The sequence below is a fragment of the Marmota marmota genome, unplaced genomic scaffold, assembly GCF_001458135.2.
Source record: "Marmota marmota marmota unplaced genomic scaffold, marMar, whole genome shotgun sequence".
NCBI lineage: Eukaryota > Metazoa > Chordata > Mammalia > Rodentia > Sciuridae > Marmota > Marmota marmota.
Window position 1 is genome coordinate 46,716,726 of NW_025999842.1, and position 22,476 is coordinate 46,739,201.

General features: G+C 36.7%; 1 protein-coding gene across 5 annotated transcripts in view; it reads right to left on the minus strand.

Annotated features, from left to right (window-relative positions):
- Arhgap18 (Rho GTPase activating protein 18) overlaps positions 1–22,476 on the minus strand; it is a 176,045-nt gene that overhangs the window by 1,459 nt on the left and 152,110 nt on the right. For 4 of the 5 annotated variants that reach the window (XM_048798170.1, XM_015501120.2, XM_048798177.1 and 1 more), the window contains exons 11-14: positions 18,524–18,730; positions 16,444–16,584; positions 4,971–5,095; positions 1,444–1,505 (exon numbers count right to left, since the gene is read on the minus strand). In XM_048798170.1, coding sequence (XP_048654127.1) covers positions 1,444–1,505; positions 4,971–5,095; positions 16,444–16,584; positions 18,524–18,730 — 535 coding nt within the window. Of the gene's footprint in view, positions 1–42; positions 127–1,443; positions 1,506–4,970; positions 5,096–16,443; positions 16,585–18,523; positions 18,731–22,476 lie in introns of those variants that run through there. The other variant, XM_048798172.1, reaches the window with a different exon arrangement.

Below are 22,476 nucleotides of genomic sequence, written 5' to 3' on the forward strand. Positions count from 1 at the left end.
AGGTGGTACCAGTTGAGCACAGTGGGAGGATGGGGTGCAGTTTTGAACTGAAACTCAATGGATCTGAAGTCTTAGATTTCTAAATACTTCTTCCTTTCCCATTCTCATCAGGCACATTTGTACTCACTAGCAATTTAGCAAATAGGATAAATGACTTAGGTTTATTTTTCTATTTTGTAATACATATTAATACTTAAACAAAGAGGCAAAATACTGGAAAAACCAAGTTGGCAGTCTTTCCCTAAATAAGTAGGTTTCCAATTAAACGAGGAATCAAAATACTTTGTACTGTAGGCTTTTAAACAGTTCCTTAAATTCATATTCACCTTTATTAAGAACAATAATTTTAGGGCTGAGGCTCAGTGGTAGATCACTTGCCTAGCAAGGGCAAGGCCTGGGTTCGATCCTCAGCACCACATAAAAATAAATAAGTAAAATAAAGGTATTGTGTACAACTAAAAGAGTAAATTTTTTAATAACAATTTTAGAATCATCTAATAGTGAAATCAAATGTATTAATACTAATCTTTACTAGCAGATTTAACATTTGCAGTTCTCTAGTGGACCTGTGGTTTATTTAAATGTTAAGAATGAGCCTTCACATATCCAGTATTCAACTAACATTTAAGTTCCAGAAAATATTGTATAAAACTTCAAATTATTTTCAATTAAGGATGACATTAAAAATGAAATGTTTATCAGTTTTCAGAGTCAAGGAAAAGTTTGTTTTAAAGAAGAAATGAGAGCCAGGCATAGTAGTGAATGCCTGTAATTCCAGCGGCTCGGGAGACTGAGGCAGGAGAATCACAAAGTTCAAAGTCTGCCTCAGCAATTTAGTGAGGCCCAAAGCAACTCAACAAGACCCTGTCTCTAAATAAATGATTAAAAGGGCTGAGAATGTGGTTCAGTACTTAAGTGCCCCTGGGTTCAATCCCCAGTACTAAAATAATAATAAGACTCACTGATAATTATAAAATAGGATAAATGACTTGTTTATTTTTCTATTTGCTAAATTACTAGTGAGTATATAAGACAGTAATTTTTGTCCACGTTGATTTCCTACTTTTATTATGGCATAGTACTAGATTTTTTAGTAAAACTATTATCTTGGTTTTAAGTAAGCTCAACTCCTTCCTTTATTATAAAGGTATAAAAATGAAAGCAATTTGGAAAAACTCATCACTGTCCATTCTAGAAGGTTTTCCTGTTCTAAGGAACTTGCCTTTGCTGAGGTTGAATGTAGGGGCATTTGTACAGAAGAAGCTCAACTAGAGCCTGGAGGAAAAAGTCCAGACCATTAAACAAATCCATACTATTCAGCAACTATCGAAAAGCATAATATATTTTACTGACAACTTCCTTTTATTTTCCTTCAAAGATATAAATAACCACTGGCAATGTCAGATCAGCATATGGAATGCGAAGAGAAAAAAATGTGCTTACCAATATTTCCTCCAATTTCATACAAAAAAACTTCCCCTTTCTTGAGAGTCTGGGCAACCCCACTATTTAGGGACAAAACAAACTGATTAGTTGTATCATCAAACAGCTTGCAAGTAAATCACTTTAACATGCTTGGGGAATTCTGGCTGGTATGGAAAATTCATAACTCAGACACACCGTAATTATCTACACATTTGTATTTTCCCATCTGTTAAATGTGCCGAATAGGTAATAAAAATGTCACACCTGTAAATTAAAATAAACAAATGGAATCATACATCTGAAGGCAAAATAATAAATCAGCATCTAAATTTATAAAGTTAAAAGGAAAAGTTAATCATATTAATTTGAATGGCAGCTAAAATGTTATATTATCTGTCTTGCATAGAGGCCAAGTTTCCATCTCTGTTTTCACATTGAACTTACTGGATAAGTTTTTGTCACGAGGCTGTTGTGCTGACAACTCCAGTTGTACAAGATGAATGCAAAGAATGATTCATAGTTCTCTAACAGCCAGTCCAATGTGGGAGGTACATATACTCCCAAATCATAGAAGCAAACAGCCATCAGGAAGGTGTAACTTTATCAGGAAAGTTGCATTTATACTTTTCAAAGAACAAACCCTTCGCCATAAAGAGGTGGTCAATATTTGAGGAGAGAGACATGTTTGCCCCAATTTGGATAGTACATGTATTAATGCAAGGTATGGCACCCCATAAATATATACAATTGTTATTTTTTTTGCAAAGTCTGAAAATACAACAAATCATTAGGATAAAACAAAAATTGGTAAAATTCAGTGATTCTTTTTTCAAAACTTTCTGTAAAAGAATTACTTGAGAAACATGTAAAAACTCAGACTCAAAGCTCTAGAAGTTCTTAGGATGAAATTTAAGAATCTGCTTTTTACATGCTCTATAGGTCACTGTGATGCATGAACATATTTGTGAACTGCAGATATAAGATCATGAAGAGAGAGACTCTGGAAATGAGAAGTAAAAGCCATTAGGAGAAATAGGGCACAGAGCAGATTTCCTAACCAGGCATTTAATGGCTCATCTGGCTACCTAGTCTTCTCTATCCGCCTGCCACATCAGATCCTAATGCGTAGTCAGTTTCCAACCAAGAGTACATTTTTTTTAAAGTTAAATACTTGTACTATGTAACCCCATCAACTGAGTATGAAAACTCACTCCCACTATGAAAAAACAATGCTATATTTGCTCCAATTGATTTTTGTGTATCTATATTTTTGTTCCACTTGATAAAAATGTGAAATGGACTTTTTCAGTCTACAAAAGTTTTCACATAATGCTCATCAACAAATTCATCATTAATAAGATGGCATAAATCCCGACTGGCAAATGTGCAATTTATTGTTTTGTTGTTGTTGATTCATGTGTTGATTGGCTTCAGCAGAGAAAGTAGGGATGAAAGGGTATAAGGGTATAAGAATACCCCAACACATGTAGAATAAAACCAGAAGTACAGGCATGAGGTAGAAGAAAATGTGGAGACAACCAATCAATCTGGATTCAAATGCTCGCTATTCATATTTTCAGAAGAAAACAGAGGACTTCCATTACTATGTGGCCCAGACAGACAGGTGATCATTACAAGACTATAACATAAGTCCTGTTGTGTCCACTCTTACAAAATGAGATTTAAAATTATAAAAACTAGCCTAGAGTGAAGCATGAATAGTGAGCATTTTGAATCCAGATTGATTGGTTGTCTCTACATCCCCAAGAATAAGGAAAGGGCCAAAGGATTACGGGGAAAGAGAAATCAATGGAAAGAATCTTACCAGAAAGAATTAGGGACCCAACTCCACAGAATAGAAAATGCTTATTTAATAACAGCACCACCAGCAGAAAATCCAAATATGCAGAGAGGGCAATTATCACAAAGCCGGTGCTTTCTATAACAATATACTGACTAATGATTCATGCTATGCCCTAAATGTAAAAGTCACAGTTGAGTATGTTGTAGAATTTGTATCTTATATTATTAGCAAGTAGAAGGAAATAATGAATAAATTGGGCACTTGTGTCCAGAAAGTAAATGCCATGTAAATGAACTGTGTGTAGCCTGAAAGAGCCATTCATGTCTGAAGTTAGGCAGATCTGTAGGAAGCTGTTCTAGGAGGGGAGGGGACTCCATCTCTTGAGGGAAGAAGGGTAAAAGTTGGTATCTACGAAGTCAAGGGAGAGGGTAGAGAGGAAGCTCCCTTTAGGGAGTAAAGATCTGAGAAATTTCAATTGCTTCCACACTCGACTCTAAGAAATTCTACTACCCCCACAAAACTTAATCCCACAAAATTCCATCTACTCCCAGACCTTCCAGCCAATGTGGAAAGTGGCAAAGGGACTGCCTTTGAGGATAGAAACCACAGGAAGAGGGCCAGCCCCACTACCTATGGGAAATACATGACCTACAATCTATTTACTGATCAGTAAAACAGAAGGAACAATAGTACTTACTTCACAGTGTTACTGCAGGGGAAGTTCATGCTGGTTTACTAAAACCTGAGATAATACTAATAAGCCTCTTTCCCATTTCACCACCATCTGTTAGCTGTAGAGATTCATCCCTTCTCCCAATTTATAAACTCCCAGGGAAGGTACTTTAAAATAAGTTTTATCCCTCTCAACCCCTAGCAAAGGGCCTTAAACAGAGTAGAAGCATATTAAATACTTGAGATATTATATTAAAATTGGAGAAGCTTTTGGCAGAAAATCTGACCAAAGTCCCCTACGCTAGAATAAGGTGATTATGTTTCATGAAAGATCAAAATGGGTTATTGTCATCTGAGGTGCCAATGACCTTGGATCTCCTTTCTTTTTAAAGATTTTAGTTTATCTCAAAAAAATAGGAATGGGAGGCTGGTATTAAAACATGACTCTAGATAAGAATTTAAAAGCTAAAGATTGAAAACCCAATACAGCTTTTATGATGTCTAAAAAAAATTTAAGATAAATTGGAAATCAACTCCACTATGACAGTAAGAGGGAGACCAATGGCTTTCAATGGACTCTTGGCCCCCAAATGGAAGTGAAGGGCTTGGCTGCCCCTAATGAGGAAGATTTATTCTTCCCTACTGACTGCAGACTCAAGGGACTGCTTCTCTGTGCTCAATTCTTCATGCTGTTTTTAAATTGGAACATTTCTTTTGTATTCATTATATTTCATAGAAAAAGTTGCATCTTTTATTTTAATACCACTGTATCCTAATTAGTAATTTTCCTAACAGCCTAGGAACAGTAATTAACCTCTCATCAACATATTCAAGAAAGGCTACTACTGAGTGACTCCCTTGCCAGGCACAGTGAAGGAACCGTCAGGCCTCCTGCTTGAAAGAGGCTCAAGTTGAACTAAACTCATTCCAACAGTCGAACTGTCAGGTCTGTTCTCCTCTGCTGGGAAGACAAAAATTTTAAGCTATGCACACTACTTTATAGTTAATGAAAAAGGGAAGAGGGAAGACAAGTGAGTTATCCCATAGAATAATTAAAACAGGCCTCTACCTTTCTTGGCTGAGAAACCTGGCAAGTACATCACTGGCTTTTAGCTCTTCCGTTAGCTGTATTGCCATGGAAACTTTCGAAAGACGGGGAGCTTGCACTCGAATCACTCCCTGAGGAACGTCAGCCTGCAAAGCAATAATGACACTGGAACAAAGCTGGCGGCAGCTGGAACATGTAACTCTGTACAATGCATTATATGGTAAGTGTGCTTAACTACTACGCATTTTACTTCACTGCATAAAAACCTTAACTACTGTATAATGTAATTTGCTAAATTACATCAAACCTCAAATATCCTCTTAATGGTGATAGGGGAACTTTATAATGCCTGTGCAGTAATGCTTAATTATTTTTAAAGATGTAAAGAATGACAGCAATAACCATTACTGCCATATTAAGTGCTGATTTCTGAGTATTATCTACTAGAGGGTGCTTCTTCATGTAGCAATTTATGAAATTGAATCAGAAAGAAGTCACCGTGTGCTATAGTTATGTGTGCATTTGAAAAATCTTCCCACACATTAAGAAATTTTCCCCCAAATTTGTCACTGAGTGTCAAAAAGAAAAAAAAAAAAAAGAAAAACAACATACTTTTCAAATATATTGTATCACACCTGCTCCCCACTTGGTTAATGAGCTTAGACTTCTGACTATACACTTTGAACTAAAGATGACCAATTCTGAGGTCTTCGCTCATGGACGTAAAGAACATTTTATGGATTTGGAGATATTATAAACTCATTATTGATATCAAAATGTCAGTTATGGCACTTGGAATATTAGACTTAATTAATTCCTAAGTGGTTCTGCTAAAATAAATACTAATTTATTATTTATAACCATATGTCTTAAACAGATTTTAGAACAGCATGCACAAGTTATGTTTAAAGATAATTCTTTAAATACTACAAATACCCCATTTAATTTGACCAAAAATTTTCCTAAGTGTCTGAGTACCAAATAGTAGATTAGACACAAGTCCTTTAATCACATAAACATCACATTTTAAAAATGTACATGTCTTAAAATGCTTTTGCATTTTAGACAAAGCATAGATGCCATTAATTTCTATGTTCAACAATTATATGCCTTTAGAATTGGGCGACACAAAAGCACAGGTGTCCCCAAAAGGGTTAAAATTGATTTTCAGTAACATAAGTGATTTCATGTGGGAATAAAGAAAAAGAAGTGACCTTGAAGAGGACTGACTGCCCAGGGAGCATGGCTTTCCCCACCCCTGATAATTCCAAACCATGTCCAGACTGGACCCTCAGCTTGGTTTTGTGACTTCTACCTAGGTCATGTAACTTGACCCAATTACCTTAGTCTATTCTCTGACCTTGACCTCTAGGATAAAAATCTAACTTACCTTTTCCTTGACAAACCGCTTTCATTTACAACATACTAGAAAATGAGCTGAACAATTCCTTACCATGCCTGGGGCATCTCCTCTGGTACTATTATCTTTTTCTTTGCAGAGAAGTTAAATCAATGCTGTAACACAACTGAGGGACAATCTGGACCTCTCCCTTGGGGATAATCTCTATAGTTTATATTTCCTACTATGGCCACTCTACCTGCTAGCCTGTCCTCAACTATGTCTCCTTCAATAGGAAATGGAAAACAAGAAACAGGTACTGTAATAGCAAAACATGAAGCATTGAACTGTATTTACAGGACCCTTGACTCCCTTGTCCACTCAGGACAATACACATTGTCACATGTCATTGGCATCTTCAATTCCCTTAGTCTATTATCTTGTACAGGGCCTTGAATGGCTGGCTAGAGTTTCAGATAGCCACATACTTTGTGCTGACATTAAAAGTTAAGAAATACTGGTTAAGTCATGGCTGCAAAATATCCTTCCATATTGGTTTTGTTGGAAGAAAGTAATAGTAGCAAACATTGTCCCATAACTACCTATTAGCCAGCCCAAGAATATTAAAAAAAATCCAACTTACATTTTATTCACCTTAAGTATTAGTGTAAGTTTTTATATACTGAAGATCCATGGAAATGTATTATAAAACCAAAATGTACCAGGGAAATATATTGGAGAACTGGGGGATAGAGTAACCTTACTCCCTGCCTTTCCCTCTCAACTGTTGGTGTGTATTCCACTGTTTGGTTAAAAAGGTGAACAAAAATTCACTACAACCACCGCATGTTATCCTATCTGTACATGCTTTATCCTAATTCTGGACTATTTCTGCTATCTGTACTTGGAGGCCAGCCCATACTTTATGCACCCTTATCTTCCATAATCCATAGGATAAAAGCAATATCTTACATGGAACCCCATATATGATGGGCATTCTAATATATGCCACATATCTATGGCTGTAGCTACTCATAATGTTAATTGATTAAATGAATCACTATTTTTCACTAAAAATGATAAGTTGACAGTAAATAACATTTCTCCAAAATAAAAGCCTACCAACATGTTTTCCTTTATTGCCAAAATATAACTCTAGACACACTGTCTAAAAGAAGTTAAGCTATCACATAGTATTCCTTCCTCTATCAAGAAAAAGGAAGGAAAAATGTGAAAGAAAGCAACTGAATATGCTATATGAAATAATTTAGTCATTTACTTCTGCAGAGAGTCAAGGAGAAAAGTCAGGGTTTCCAACAGTAGCATGCACCTACTTGGGGGTATAGCCCTCTTCCCCTCTGAGGATCTCAAGGAGAGCTGAAGGCCTACACTAATAAGCATAGACCTAAGCATTCTCAATGAATTCAGGGATTATGGCCTTGGAGAGTGTGGCTATGCTTCCTCAAAAGTGCAGCACTGAGTTTAGTACGGTGTCAGAATTTCCAAGAGAGAACTACATCTGACACACAATCCAGAGAATTGGGCAGGGCATGTAGGGATCAGTGGCAGAGCACAGGCTTAGCATGCTCAAGGCATGGGGTCCAATAACCACTCCTACCACCAGACATACTCAAGTCTTTCTGATAGTTAGGAGTTTGAAAAAGGAAGACTTCAGGCAGTAGCTTCTGAAGGCATTTGGGAGTTTTTGTGTGTATAATGTTAGGAAATTGCCACATAATGTGCTCAGGGCTGAATTTTGCCAATGTGGGGAGTGGCCTAGGCATTCTCCAGTGGGTTCCTTATGGCTGGGAGTAGAACATTTCCCACATCCTTTCAGGGGATGAGACTAGGCCAGCTCGGGCTCAGCATTAACTCTTCTCAATCTACTGACTGTAAAAAGGTCGACTCATTTCACACAGAGTGGGCACATTGATACTTTTCATTTGGGCAGACAATGGCATACAGCAACTTCCCAGGTCAACTGGAGAACTTGCAGTCAAACCCGGTGAGTGCATGGCTTGTGTGTCTATGAGAGGACCAAGTCTCAGTTTGTTTAATTCATCCCACCTCAACTCTTGCAACAATGCTGAGATTGAGTGACTCCATGAATCTATCAGGCCCTTTACTATTGGAGATGAGCTTAGCCAGTCGATGTAATGATAGAGAGCTTAAAAGTTGTTTCTGGAAAGTTTTTAAGAGTATAGTGACAAGGGAGGCCAAAATGATATTTACATGAAGATGATAAACAATAAATGATGCCAAAGCTCTCGTTTAAATGGTGTATGACAACTGCTATTAAGCTCCAGAATCATGCTGCATCAAACTCGAATCCTATTAGTATACTAATTACATTGAGCTGCCAAGCTTTGAAAAGACACAACATGCCTGATCATTAAGCCAAACAGTCTGTTCTTAACTTAAGCCATAATAATAGCTGAATCTGGGCACAGTATAATCTTTGTGACCTTCCTATTTCATGTTCTCTGGTGTAACAGCTGCGACACTATCCCCTTTTTTGGGGGGAGGGGATGCTTATGAAATGAAATTATGTGATGCACAGTAGTTCTGGAGAAGTATTTGACTAACATATCCTTAAGGATTAGTTACCAAGGATTTTATATCTTGGTATTAATTTCTTTTGCATGCAAAGACTATTACAGTAGAGAAAATGATCTCATATTGTTCTTTTTTAATGTATTGAATTAAGATTTTTTTAAAATCTGATTTTTTGGCCTGAATGATTTTAGTATTTCATAAGATATGGCTTTGTTCATATTTTTGCTCTCTAGAAATTTAATGTCAGATCATCAGAAGAGATAATTTCTTTTTCATTAAAACATTATAAAGCTGATATTTTTAATGCTACACAAAATGCCTTTCATCTTCAAAAGGGCGAACTGGATATAGAGCTTTTTAAAAAAATGCCAGATATATATTTTAGAAAATTAAATAAGGACATTTTAGCAAGGTATCTTAAATAAAAGTGGCATATTCATCACCCTAGTCAAAATCAACAATACTTGCAGGTAGTGACATAGACGGGATTCTCTACTATCCTGAACTAGGATTGCTTATAATTGGGTCTTCATTATCCAAATGCCTCAAACTTTTTCTCCAACTTATAGGTTCAGACAATTTTAAAGGGGCTTTAATCTTTCATAATTAATAAGAATTTAATTTCCAGTGAAATAAGTTATGATATTTTTCTCTTATTGTGGTTGTTTTTATGACACTCTTTGATTTTTTTTAACAGTGCATAAAAATAAACAAGATTTTGTGCTTGATATTGTAATTTGATTTTCCACATGGTTCCAAGTGACTGTTTCCAGACCTAAAGCAGATGCTGGAAACAATACCTGCAATAGTGCTTTGGGGTGAGAGCTGCTAAATAAAACCAGAGATGGAATTCTGAATAGAGGTGTGATTTATGGGCACACAAACCAAGGCTCCATATTGCATGCAGCCAACATGAGGATGCTTCTGGTGGCTGCAACATTTTTTTTTTCCCAAAGCCCTGAACTTTAAAATGCTACAAGATCATTCCGGAACTTCTGGCAAATCACATACCCTCTCTAAAACTTAAGTTCCTCTGCAATAAATGAAGCTTGTGTCATCAGGCCATCCTGAGTTAACCTGCAGTTAACCATGCGATGAGAACGTTTGTTTCCTTGACCAGTGAGGTCAGATGTGAGGAGCATAACATATTTCACATATCCAAGTCCCTTGCTCTCCTAAAGGTATAGCTTTCCTGTGGGAAGTGAGCCTGAATGGTGGATGATCACACAGATCAAAGTCCACAACAGATATCCAAGCCTGGAAGATTTAGCAGTTCACAACGAACTGCCCCCACATCCTTATCAGTCAGAGAAGTAATTATGGGGAAAAAAATGGGATGTCTGATTTTCTTAAAAGAAAATAAAATGTGGGGAACAGGATCTAACTAGAAAAAAATGTATTTTTTTATTGATGTTGGGGTTCATGCAATTTCTACTTTTGTGCATGTTAGAAAAAAGATCTGTGGTACAATTAAGGAAATTATATATACATACACATACCAAATGAGGGTGTTCCCTTACAGTTTCAATCTAATTCACATACTCAAGTCCCACTTTGGAAGATTCTGACTCAGTAGATCTAAGGAGTGGCTTAACAATGTTTTTTATTTCTATATACTATAGATGCTTCCATGGAAAACTCTGGCTAACACCACTAATCTCACCCTAGCTTATAAAATAACTTGCACTCATTAATGGCAGTGCTAGAGCTGTATGCTGAAGCCATATAGCTTCTGCTAAGTGTGAGGGACATCAATCCCTACAAATCAAAACCTATCAGCAAATGGTTATTTTTAATGGTTCACAATGTTGTTATTTTCTCCAATTGTTTCTTCCTGTGATAACAGGTAGTATTTCATATGCTGTAGTCATTAAAAGCATTTGTCTTATTAGGTAAATTGAGTGTGTCTTACAACCTGGCTCAAACTATTAATTTATCTAGTCAAGCATATCTTAATAACATGAATGCCCAATTATGTATAGTTAGATTTAATAGCATGCAAAATTTTAAAAATATTACCTTGATGAATTTTCATAATCTATAATCTCTTTTACTCTCCAATCCCTGGAAATCTGTCTTCTGCCATCAATACTCACCGGCAATACTATGGAAAAGTCATAACTGACCTTCAAATGCAAAAGCCCTTGGACCTTTATCCAACGTAAACCACCTCCTCCCTGTCATATTGGTACTACTAACCCAGCTCTATTTTGCTCTTCCTGCCTGTGCTTCTAAGACAGTACACATTCTTCAACTTTTTTTTGAGGGGGGGGGGGGAACCAGAGATTGAACCTAGGGGTACTTAACCACTGAGCCACATCCCTCCCCATTCCCCACCCACCCGCCAACCCCTGTTTTTATTTTGAGAGAGTGTCTTGCTAAATTGCTGAGGCTGGCTTTGAACTTGTGATCCTCCTGCCTCAGTATCCCAAATTCCTGGGATTAAAGCATGTGCCACCACACCTGGCTCAATTTAATGTTACTTCCTATTTGTTATAGTTTAGATATTAGGTGTTCCCCAAAAGCTCATGTGAGACAATGAAAGAAGGCTTAGAGGTGAAATGATAGGGTTATGAGAGCCTTAACCTAGTCAGTGTGTTAATTCCCTAGAAGGGATTAATTAACTAGGTGGTAACAACAGACTAATAGGATGTGGCTGCAGGAGGTGATTATTTGGTATAGATTTTTGTCTTTGTTGAGCAGAGCTCTTTCTCTCTGCTTCTGGGTGGCCATGTCTTGACCTGCTTTCCTCCACTACATACTGGTGCCATATGTTCTGCCTCACCTCAAGCCCTGAGGAATGGAGCCAGCTATCTATGGACTGAGAATTTTGAAACCACGAGCCCCAAAATAAATTTTTCCTACTTGAATTGTTCTTGTCAAGTCTTTTGGTCACAGTAAGCAGAAAAAACTAATTAAAACATTATTACTTCATAGCCTCTTACCAGCTCTACTGCCCTCTTCATTGGATCACTACTTAAATATTAGTGTCCCCAAAGATCCGTCTATGCTTTTATTATCTCATTCTACATATCCAGCTTGTGTGCTGTGAAGCACACTGTATGGCTTCCATTACAATCTCTAGGCACCTCCGCCCCTGGATGCTCCATGAACTTTGCACCCATGTAGTCAATTCACACAGTCATATTAACCCAAGACATAAAAAACTGATATTTCAAGTCTGTTCCCTTTGCTTGATACATTATCTTGCTGATAAAGCCATCCTAGCAAAATTAGGTAAGTCGTTCAATATCCCTTCTACCCTCCTCACATCCAACCAGTATCCATGTCCTGTAGGTCCCTCTGGCTCATAATCTAAACTTCTTTCCATTCCCAACTGGGCCTTGGCTCCATCCCAGGACTGTTTTAAAAGTTTTATATAAAACTTCTAACAGCAGCAATCCATGTTCATTACCAACCATAAACTCAGCTTTTTGGTATATTTCCTTCTTACAGTTCTGTGGTCCATGGAGAAGTAGAGGATAATGGTAAAATCCATGATTAAAAGACAACCAGATTTGGTTTCAAATTCCTGCTCCATGACTTACTATCTAGATCAGCTTGTTAAGATTGCGCTCTATGTGTACTATGAATCGAAAGGCATTCTGCTATTATGTATAACAAATTATAATAAATAAATAAAACACTGCTGATCCTCATTTTCCTCATCTGAGGAAAAAATCAAAGGAATATACTCCAACTAGACTACCATCATGATAATGTTTGTAAAATGTTTACCATCATGCCTGACCTGGTAAGCATTCACCAAAAATAAATAAGGCACTCTCCTTAACAAATATTGCAGTATGACTTTTTTTTTCCCCAGTACTTGTGCATTTTCATAGTATTCCACTCTAAGTATGCCATGACTGGACACCTCTATTCTTTTGATTATTTCTAATTTGGGCAGATATAGACTTCTATGGCAACAGAAATCCAACAGTAGATATCAGATCTTTGCCACTGTATTTTCCAAAGGGAATCTACCAATTACCCAGCATCTCCCACCAACCCTCCTGTTTCTAGTTTTCCCTTCTCCTATCATAGTGGCTGTTCTAAAATGCAAATATAATCATGGAACTCCTGGGGCTCAATCTTCCAGAGTTGTGTGTGAGACATGATGAGAAGGCTGTGATAGCCCTTGAACCAGTTCCTGCTGTTCCTCGGGCCCTGCCTCTCTATGCTCCTTGCCAACCAGTCAGTATGACCTGATTTTTTCCTCCAACTAGATGAGCAACAGACATCTGACACTCAATAAGCCCCAAAATAAAATCACAACCTTCCCCATATCAACTCTACCCTCTAAGTTCTCAGGCTACAACCTTTGAGTCAGTTTTCACTTCCTTCTCTTTACAACTCAAATTATTTCTAGCAAGAAATCCCAATAGTCCTAGCTGCAAAAAAATATCCAGAATTCAACCACGCCTTCACTTTCAATATTGATACTTGGGTCTGCCTCCTCATCGTCTCTCACCTTGATTGCAAGAACCATCCACATACTTTCCCTGTTTGGGCTTTGGGCCCCTTATGTGTACACTTTACACAACTAAAAGTAATGTTTCAAAATGAATTTTTGTGTCTTTACTCAAAACCTTGAAATGAACATATTTTACTCTGGGTAAATCCAAATTCCTAATGATGATCTTCAGGAATATGTACTCTGGTTCATTTTCCATCTAACCTCATTTATACTGCCATCCAGTTGACCAACTGGGCACATTCACTCCCTACTAGTCCTCAAATACCCTAAGCGAGTTCCTGCCTTAAGGCTGTGGCAAGGCTCTTCCCTCTTCCTATAATGAGTTTTCAAGGATAGACCCACAGTTGGACTCCCTGTGCTCCTCCATGGCTTTGCTTGAATAAATAAGACCCAGACTAACAATATCATGATGGCTTCTCTCCAGATTCCCCCTTTTTGGCTCTGTTAATTATTTTTAGAGCACTGACCAAAGACGAACACACCAATTATTTCAAGAACTTAAGCTTACACCATAGCTCAGTGGTAGGGTATTTGACTACCATGTACAAGGCCCAAGGTTCAATGCAAAAAGAATTTAAGCTCTCCAAGACTAATCTGTTTTGTTCAATAATGTAGCTCAAATGCCTAAAAATAACGCCCAATACACTATTTAAAACATCTTAGGCAGTGCTGTGCCCATAGTTTCATGTGAAATATCTGAATGTTTTCAGATGGTCAATAAAGTAGAGCGACAAGACAGAATAAAGGGGGATGGCCCATGGCCCATCCAAAAAAATCCTCTCCAATTCAGATCCAAGCCATTGCTACCCTGGAGGAAATCAGGACCCTCCTCTGGGGACATGGGATACCCCTACGTCCAATTTTTCATGAAGATGGCATTTCAAACTTACATTAAATCTTTTAATTTTGAAACTCTGCCAACTGATTGAAACTTATGCAAAATTCTGAACTTCCTGACCCACCATATAGCTATAGTATTTGAACTTGCCTAGTACTTTTGTTTTTTTCAGTAATTATTTTCTGTGCCTATTTACTCTCCCCATTAAAATGACAGCAACTTGAAAAATAAATTCTGGAAATTGATTAAAGATTCTCAACCACAATGACAGGTCAAACAGACCTCCCCATGGGCAGTGAGGCCAGGAAGCTCCCACTGAAGGTTAGATCAGGTCTGGTGACGCCCGAGTAACACCTCATTTTCCATATCTCAGTTTGACTCCCTATAGGCTCTTTGGTGTCTACTGCCTGCTTTCCAGCCTGACCATGCTCCAATCACTCACCTCCAGCACCTCTGAGCTACATCCCTCTCCTGGCTCCCTGAGGGCAAGTCCCTTGCACCAGCTGCCTCTGCATACCTAACCTGAGTGGGAGCTTGACATCCAGGAAGCAGTAGCATCTTGTTAAGTGAATAACTAAATTGTAGGACAACAAAGAAAACCAAATATCGGGGAAAACTATTAAAGTTACAGCTAATATATGAAAAAGCAGACTCAAATTTCAGGCCTTAAAATGTCAATATAGCTTTTCAATAGGGCAGAGATAATTTTCTGCCCAGCTTATATCTAATTAGTTCAAAGGTGCAAACAGAAGAAATAAAAATTAATGCTCTTTCTGTAAGTGACAAAAAAAATAAACATTTCCCTCTAGAAAATAACCTTTCCACTTTTTGTTAAGGACTTACCATGAAAAAGGTATCCCCCAAGGGTCTACTAAAGGCTCAGTACCACAGTATAACTGCCTTATAGAGAGACGAGGCTATAAAGTCAATATGAATAATTAGGGCTACAAAACAAGATATCCAATATTTATAATGGTGTTGAAGGTAATAAAGAATTCTAAAGTTAAAATGATTCGTCAAAAATCCTCCCCAGCCCTATAATATCAAGTCCTACTTCAAAAAAATATGAACAATCTTGTTATTTCACTATATCATTTTATGTGCTTTTAAGGGCACTGAAAATTTATTTAAAATTTCACAATGCCAAGAAAGCTGTATATCCATTTAGGAGAAAATTTGGGTCATATCATTACTAGCTCTCTCAGCAGGCCAATGCAGAAGCAGCAGACAAAGGCCGATTACTGCATTTTCAAAAGGTTCCACAAGATGTCAGCATGTAACTGGACAACCTCCACCATGGTGCCGAGGGGTGTACTCACACCCCAACAGAACAATAGAAACCCTTCATTTCATGATCCTATGCTAGAGCTTTGGTAACTCAATTCATAAACGTTTTCATGCACGTTTTATTGCAAATTCTGTGGTCAATACATTCTTACAGACCTTTCTAAATACTGATAGTGAGATATTTTTTGTTCAAAATGTCTTAATTTCTTTAGAATATAACTCAAAATTCTTCTGATCAAATTGAGAACCTTTGGATACTTAAGTCCAAGAACAATCCTAAGCCCTATACCAACATTAGCCAGTTTGTCTAAATTGTTTTCCCCCATTTTACAGATGAAAAACTAGCAGTCCTGTGTGGTGGCTCATACCTGTATTCCCAGGGCTTCAGAGGCTGAGACAGGAGGATCGAAAGTTAAAAACCAACCTCAGCAACTTAGGATCTCTCTTAAGTTGCTTAGGGCTTCACTGCCTCAAAATAAAATAAAGAGCCTGGGATTGTGGCTCAGAGGGAGAGCACTTGCCTCGCATGCTTGAGGCACTGGGTTCGATCCTCGGCACCACATAAAGATAAAATAAAGATATTGTGTCCACCTATAACTTAAAAATAAATAAAAGGCCTATGGATGTAGCTCAGTGATTAAGTGCCCCTGGGTTTGACCCCACAGAAAATTAAAAAAAAAAAAAAAAAAAGGTTCATGAAGGAGATTTTTCACTTGCTAGATACTATATAGTCAGTAGGCAACAGAGTCTCTGTGGGAGTCCTGAGTGTGTGAGTTGCTCATTCTTGTTATATTTCTTTGCTCCCCATTAATGGGTCACATGCTGAGTCACCAAACCTGGCCAGCTGTCAACACTTATCACTGGGAGTAACAGAGGATAGCTATTGTTATCAATACATTAACTCATGTGTAGTACCAGGGCTTAGCAAGTGATAGAAAATATCACTATAGAAACAATGCAAATGAATAAATACAGATCTTTACAATTTTCTTACATCATTTGTACTCTTATCTTGCTTTTCATATTTTTCTCGGTCATAAGCCATTTTCTTCAGTAATTTCTTCATGGCTTTTCGGTCCTTTTTATGGCTTTCAGTGTTTTGCTTCCTCACTTGATTGACAATAAACTTGGGAATCTATAGAAAAAAAGAAATTTAGTTTGGGGAAGAAAAAGACAGGTTACCATTTTAGAACTACAAACATTTCTTTATTGAATTTTGAGAGGCATACAAGTTCTACTTAATAAGACTCTGCAATTTTGCATTTTTACTAGTCATTAAATCTATGAAAAGATAATGTACACTTCTTAAATGAATAATATGATAAAGAGCAACCACAGGGGCTGGGGATGTGGCTCAAGCAGTAGCGCGCTCGCCTGGCATGCGTGAGGCCCGGGTTCGATCCTCAGCACCACATACAAACAAAGATGTTGTGTCCACCGAAAACTAAAAAATATTAAAAAATTCTCTCTCTCTCTTTAAAAAAAAAAGAGCAACCACAGGATAAAATTGACCACCCATTGTGTAAGGTTCCAAAGAGGCTTTGTGAAGTTCAAAGGTATAGTGACTTCTTCCATGCCATGGATATCAAGACCAACACTCCTTTAGGGGATTAGTAGTACAGGCCCACTACTTCGAATTTTCCTTTGCCATCACCTCTCTGCAGCCCCTGTAGATAACCTACAGTCCCCCTCTAATAAGAGGCCTCTTTTGTCAGGAAAAGAAAAGTTTACCAACAAACAAGAGCCAACAGGGAGCTAGCAATAATCCAGGAAAAATTGATCCTTAGAATCATGTTAATGACAATGAAATATATTTTAGTTACCAAACTATAAACATGAAATAAAATTAGCATTTAAAAAATTAATACTTAATAACTGGATGATTTTTAAAAATCATTTTGACCTGACCTGTATCAGTTGCCTTTATAGAGCATATATTTTATATATTTTATATTTTATAAAAATAAAGAGTTCAGAATCTAGATAATATCACTTTGCTTTTTTAACAAAATATCTGGGGTTACCTTCAATAAAAGATTAAAATTTTCAATACTATAATTTTGCTTAGAACTTTAGTTTGTTTTTCTAAATGCCTCTCAAATTCTAAATTTCACTAGAAAATGAGGTCTTAATCAACTAAACCTATCATCAATCACTATGTCCTGATTATCTGTCAAAACTTAAACTCAAGGGTGAAATGGGAAAACCATTTTCAAGACAGTCTCAGCAATCAAGGTACAAAATGTGTGTCCCTTCAAATAATAGGTCTATGAAAAATAGCAGTGAATAAACTGAAGTCAAGATAGCAATAGCTCTTTAAAACAGCTCCTGCCAGGCATGGTGGCACATGCCTGTAATCCAGTGACTCGGGAGGCTGAGGCAGGAGGATGACAAGTTTGAGGCCAGTTGCAACAATTTAGCAAGGCCTTGTCATAAAAAATAAAAAGGAATGAGCTGTATCTCAGTGATAAAGCCCCATTGGGTTTAATCCCCGGTACAAAAAAACCCTGCCTTGCAAGTTGATATACACCTGTGATTCCAGCTGATCCAGAGGTTAAGATGGGAGAATCACAAATTTGAGGCCAACCAAGACCCATCTCCAAATTAAAAAAATAAATAAATAAATAAAATAAGGCTGGGGGTGTGGCTCAGTGGTAGAGTCCTTGCCTACCTAGCACAAGGCCTTTGAATCTCAGACAGGAAGGAAAATTGTAAATGGGGAACTACAGGGGTAGTGAAAGGACCAGTAAAAAATACAAAGGGCTGGGATTGTGGCTCAGTGGACGAGCACCCCTGGATTCAATCCCCAGTACCAAAAAAAAAAAAAAAAGTAAAATAGAAATTCACAAGGTTCTCCTTACCTGTGTGAATAAAATGCTTTTAATTTCTGCACTCACAAATTTTAAATACAATCTTATAAAACTGGTAACAAAAATATAATGTGTTTATTAAACCATTAAAAAAAGAACATTACATTTTTATATCTGCTTCATAAAAGCACGTTCAAAATTGTTATAAATAATTATGCAAAGAAATTCTATGGTCATTAATGCTGTTCAAAAACATATACTTACTGTCCATAGAAGTTTCTGATACTTAATCAATAAGTGCATGATGTTTGCTGTCCCAGCTGCCATTCCAAACTCTCGTTGTTCATTGGACTTCAGACCCAATGCATGACACATAAAGAGATTTGGGGCCATGACCATTGCTACATTCATGACTGTCATTTTATTTTTCTCTTTATTATCTATGACTCTTTGGAGAAATTCCAGCAGGGCCTAAAAGAGAAATGACCATGAGATTTGTTTTGTACATGATAAGAGATTAAAGCATTGAAGCAGACAAGATTTTTATGTCACTTAAAAACTAAGATGTGTAAAACCACAGTCAGCCAGCCACACCCCACAGTCCTTATTCTGGAAGCTTTTTCCTTTGGCCAGTCCACCCTGAGACAGTACTTGGCTTCTGTGAAGAACCATAGCTTGTGTGGTCTGCAGGAGGCAGAGAGTGTACCATCTGAACTAGGAACCTACTAAGCCTCTAGGAGCCATGGAGCATTGAAAAATAGCTTAAAATATCATACAAAGATCCACTTATTTTAGAACGTGCTATAGTTTTATCTCTAGGGATTATAAGAAAAAAAAAAGTCCTTAACCCATTTTGTCCCATTTTCTCAGATGTAGAACACCTACAAAAACTTAAATTGAGCAACAAATATACTATGGTAAATGAAATATTTGAATATTTATTATATTTGCAAAATTAAAACTTGGGACTTAAATGTTAAAAAGACCCATTCACCCTGAGTTTCATTTGCCTTCAGTGAAAGCACTCAATAGTTAACTGGAACCGAAAAAGAATGAAGATTGACATGAGGAATGAGGGAAAACAGGAAAGATGAAGGAGAAGATAATTCTTACTGAATGAAAGGGAATCTTTCAATCAAATAGGCTAGATTATTCTCAGATGTTACCCGCTTCTAACTCTACTGCAGATGCCCAGTCTCCTCTGCACCTGCCCTCCCCAAGAGTCACCAGCAGCTCAGGTCAGCCTGCTCTGACATGGCTTCAAGTTCTCCTTTTGCCTTCTTAATTTGTCTAGAATAATCACCGATGCACAGGTATTTGAAGTTCTCTATGGGCATGGCAGTGCATTAAAACACAGTACAGAGATCAGCTCTATCCTTAGAGAAGACAGATGTTGTACTTATCCCCACCTTACAGGGGAGAAAATTATGTTTTCAAGAAGGTTAAGTAACTTGCTAGAGTTCACACAACTACAAATGTGGAGAAGAAATTTAATTGAAGATCTATTTGGCCTTTGTTTCTAGACTCAACAAATAACTAAAACAGTCATGTTTGCACAGTTAGCCCAAAATTTCTACCTAAAAAAGAATACTATACCAAATATATTATAATGGTAAGACAAAACAAAATACAAACTGTCTTTCACAAGATTTCAGGGAAAACAAACAAACAAACAAAAAGCCTTAAGTACTAACAGGTTGATCTTGCATTAAGTTTAGCTGCTCTATAGACCTTGGAAAGTTGAAACAAAGATAGATCCTTAATATCTAGCAAGATTTTGTATATCTAATATCTGTGATCCAAGCCTAGTGTTCCAATAGAAACAAGTTCTCAAGAGAAAAATTTGAAGTTTGGAAAAATGATTAATTTTGTTCCACGGAGACTAGAACAATTGTTTAGGGACCAGTGTGTCTCTTTATGAGCATAAATTACAGAAAAAAAAAAAATAGGTAATTATTTTAATCATGGTGTGCACATGCAAAAATATTCGAAATATTAGTATCAGGATGCTATCTAGCAGGAGGAAGGGAGTGGAAGAAAGGAGGAAAGAAGATACAAATTTAATAAGATGTTAGCCTTGCCTTGCTGAAAGAACTGCAGTATTTTTTTTCCCACAAACTAAGAACTGGTGGCCATATAACCAATGTGATACTGCAACCTGTACACTTGGAAAAATGAGAAATTATCATACATTTGAATCAAATGTATGATATGTCAAGATCATTGTATTATCATGAACAACTAATAAAAAATAAAAGATTGATAACTTTAAAAAAAAAACACTGTAAGAACTGTTCTTTTTTTAAAAAAAGTATTTCCTTTGTGATGAGTCATTACAGTTCCTTTCCCTGAAAATACGCATTTGAATCCCAGCACAGTTATTCCTTAGTTATGTGTGGTCTTAGGGCAAATCCTTTTATATATCTGTACTTTAAATTTTTTCAGTTGTAAAATGGATATTTCGGTCTCGTAGCTTGCAAGGATTGAGACAAAATATATAATACAACTATAAAAAGAATACATATGGGTAATTATATTAACATGGATCTCCTCTTGATATTTTAAAATCATTCTTCTAATTCTCTAAATCAAAGGTAAGTATGATCAAGAGTCCAAATGCACAATAATTCAAAACAAATAATTTTGATTAAGCAGCTTGCCCAAAGACACCTGTCACTTTATAGGTATGCCTGGTGTCTCCTTAGATTTGCTGTGGAAATACTCTACACAAAGCACACACATGATCCTCTTTCTCCTGATAGCTGAGGAATAATGCAAGCACTGGATACATCACAGGAACTCTGCATTAAGTTTCCTAAAATTACATTGCAATGTGTTTCCTTTTCCTTTCGTAGAAGTAAATTTAAAGTTTATTAATTTATGGTTTATGATATACCATTACAAGCTTCCATTAGAATTCTTGCTTGAAACCATCAATGTTGGCTATTTGAGTCACTAAAGCTTAAGTCAATATGTAAAATTACTTATTTGCATCTCCCAAATTTTGATCAAAAAATCCTTCTCCATTATAAAATTATCTTCTAGTAAACTTACATGCAAAATAGAAATTAACCCTAAATTTTAAACATACACTTTTAAACACAATTGTTAAAAGAATATGCCTCAGACTTGGAAGGGAAAGTCCAAAGATTTCTAGACCAGCCCAATAGCAAACATACTGGAATCAGCGTTTTCTTCTAAAACTCAGAGAATTTATTTGAATATATCTATATTTTAAGGAATTATGTGTATTTCACTTTTCACCTTCCACTCCTTGTTCACAGGGCTGTCATGCCAACAGGCATTTTTATGTGAGTAAGAAAGATGTTCCCCAATCTTCCTACATAGTGGAAACTATATCAAGGGCATGGCTGGTAATTAGAGGACAGGCAGAAAAATCAGCCCCACTCTGTCCTGGGCCCATTTCAGCAACAATCTACACATTCTTACACAGTAGCCCTGCTATGGCAATATCTGAGTGTAACTAGTCCTAGAATCAGTCTCTGCCACAAAAACCAAACCTACCCTAATATTGCCTTCCAAGTCATGCATTTGACAATCAGTAGAATAGAAGATTTGTTTCTGACATAGAAAAGGGAGAAAACTCTTTAGACATTCTCCTGTTGGAGAGGTAGTGCATTGCCCCTAGTCATCCTCATGGAAGTGCTTTATCCAAAAAAGTTGAATAGTTACGTTCATTCCAAGTGCATTAGAGAACTACTACTGCCCATGAACTTACAGTTCAAAGAGTTTTTATAAGATGAAGAAAAAAAATTCTCAAGACTGACCAAATGCTGATTTTTCTTTACATGAAATTTCTCAACATGATATTTAACTTTAAATAGAAAAAAAATGCAGGGAATAAAAAGGCAAGGGTCCTGCTCTACCTACATAAAACAATTTTTATGGTAATGGCAAAAATTAAAGTAAATATTCTCTCAAAATTATATATTGAAATTCCCTTTTTCTTTTATAAAAGTTTATAATTAAGCCTTTAAAACTACTCCACAAACTTTGGCCCTTGAGGAAAATAAATCAGTGTGGAACAATTCATACTGATTATAAGAGCCTCTAATAACACTTATAATAAGTGGCATTAAACATATGAATATTAGAACAAATCATTTCAAAATTATATAAATCAGAAAAAAAGTCCTTAGAGAAATAACTAGAATTTGAGTTGGTCGATCTTTAGGCTAACAAATAGTTTAAGTCAC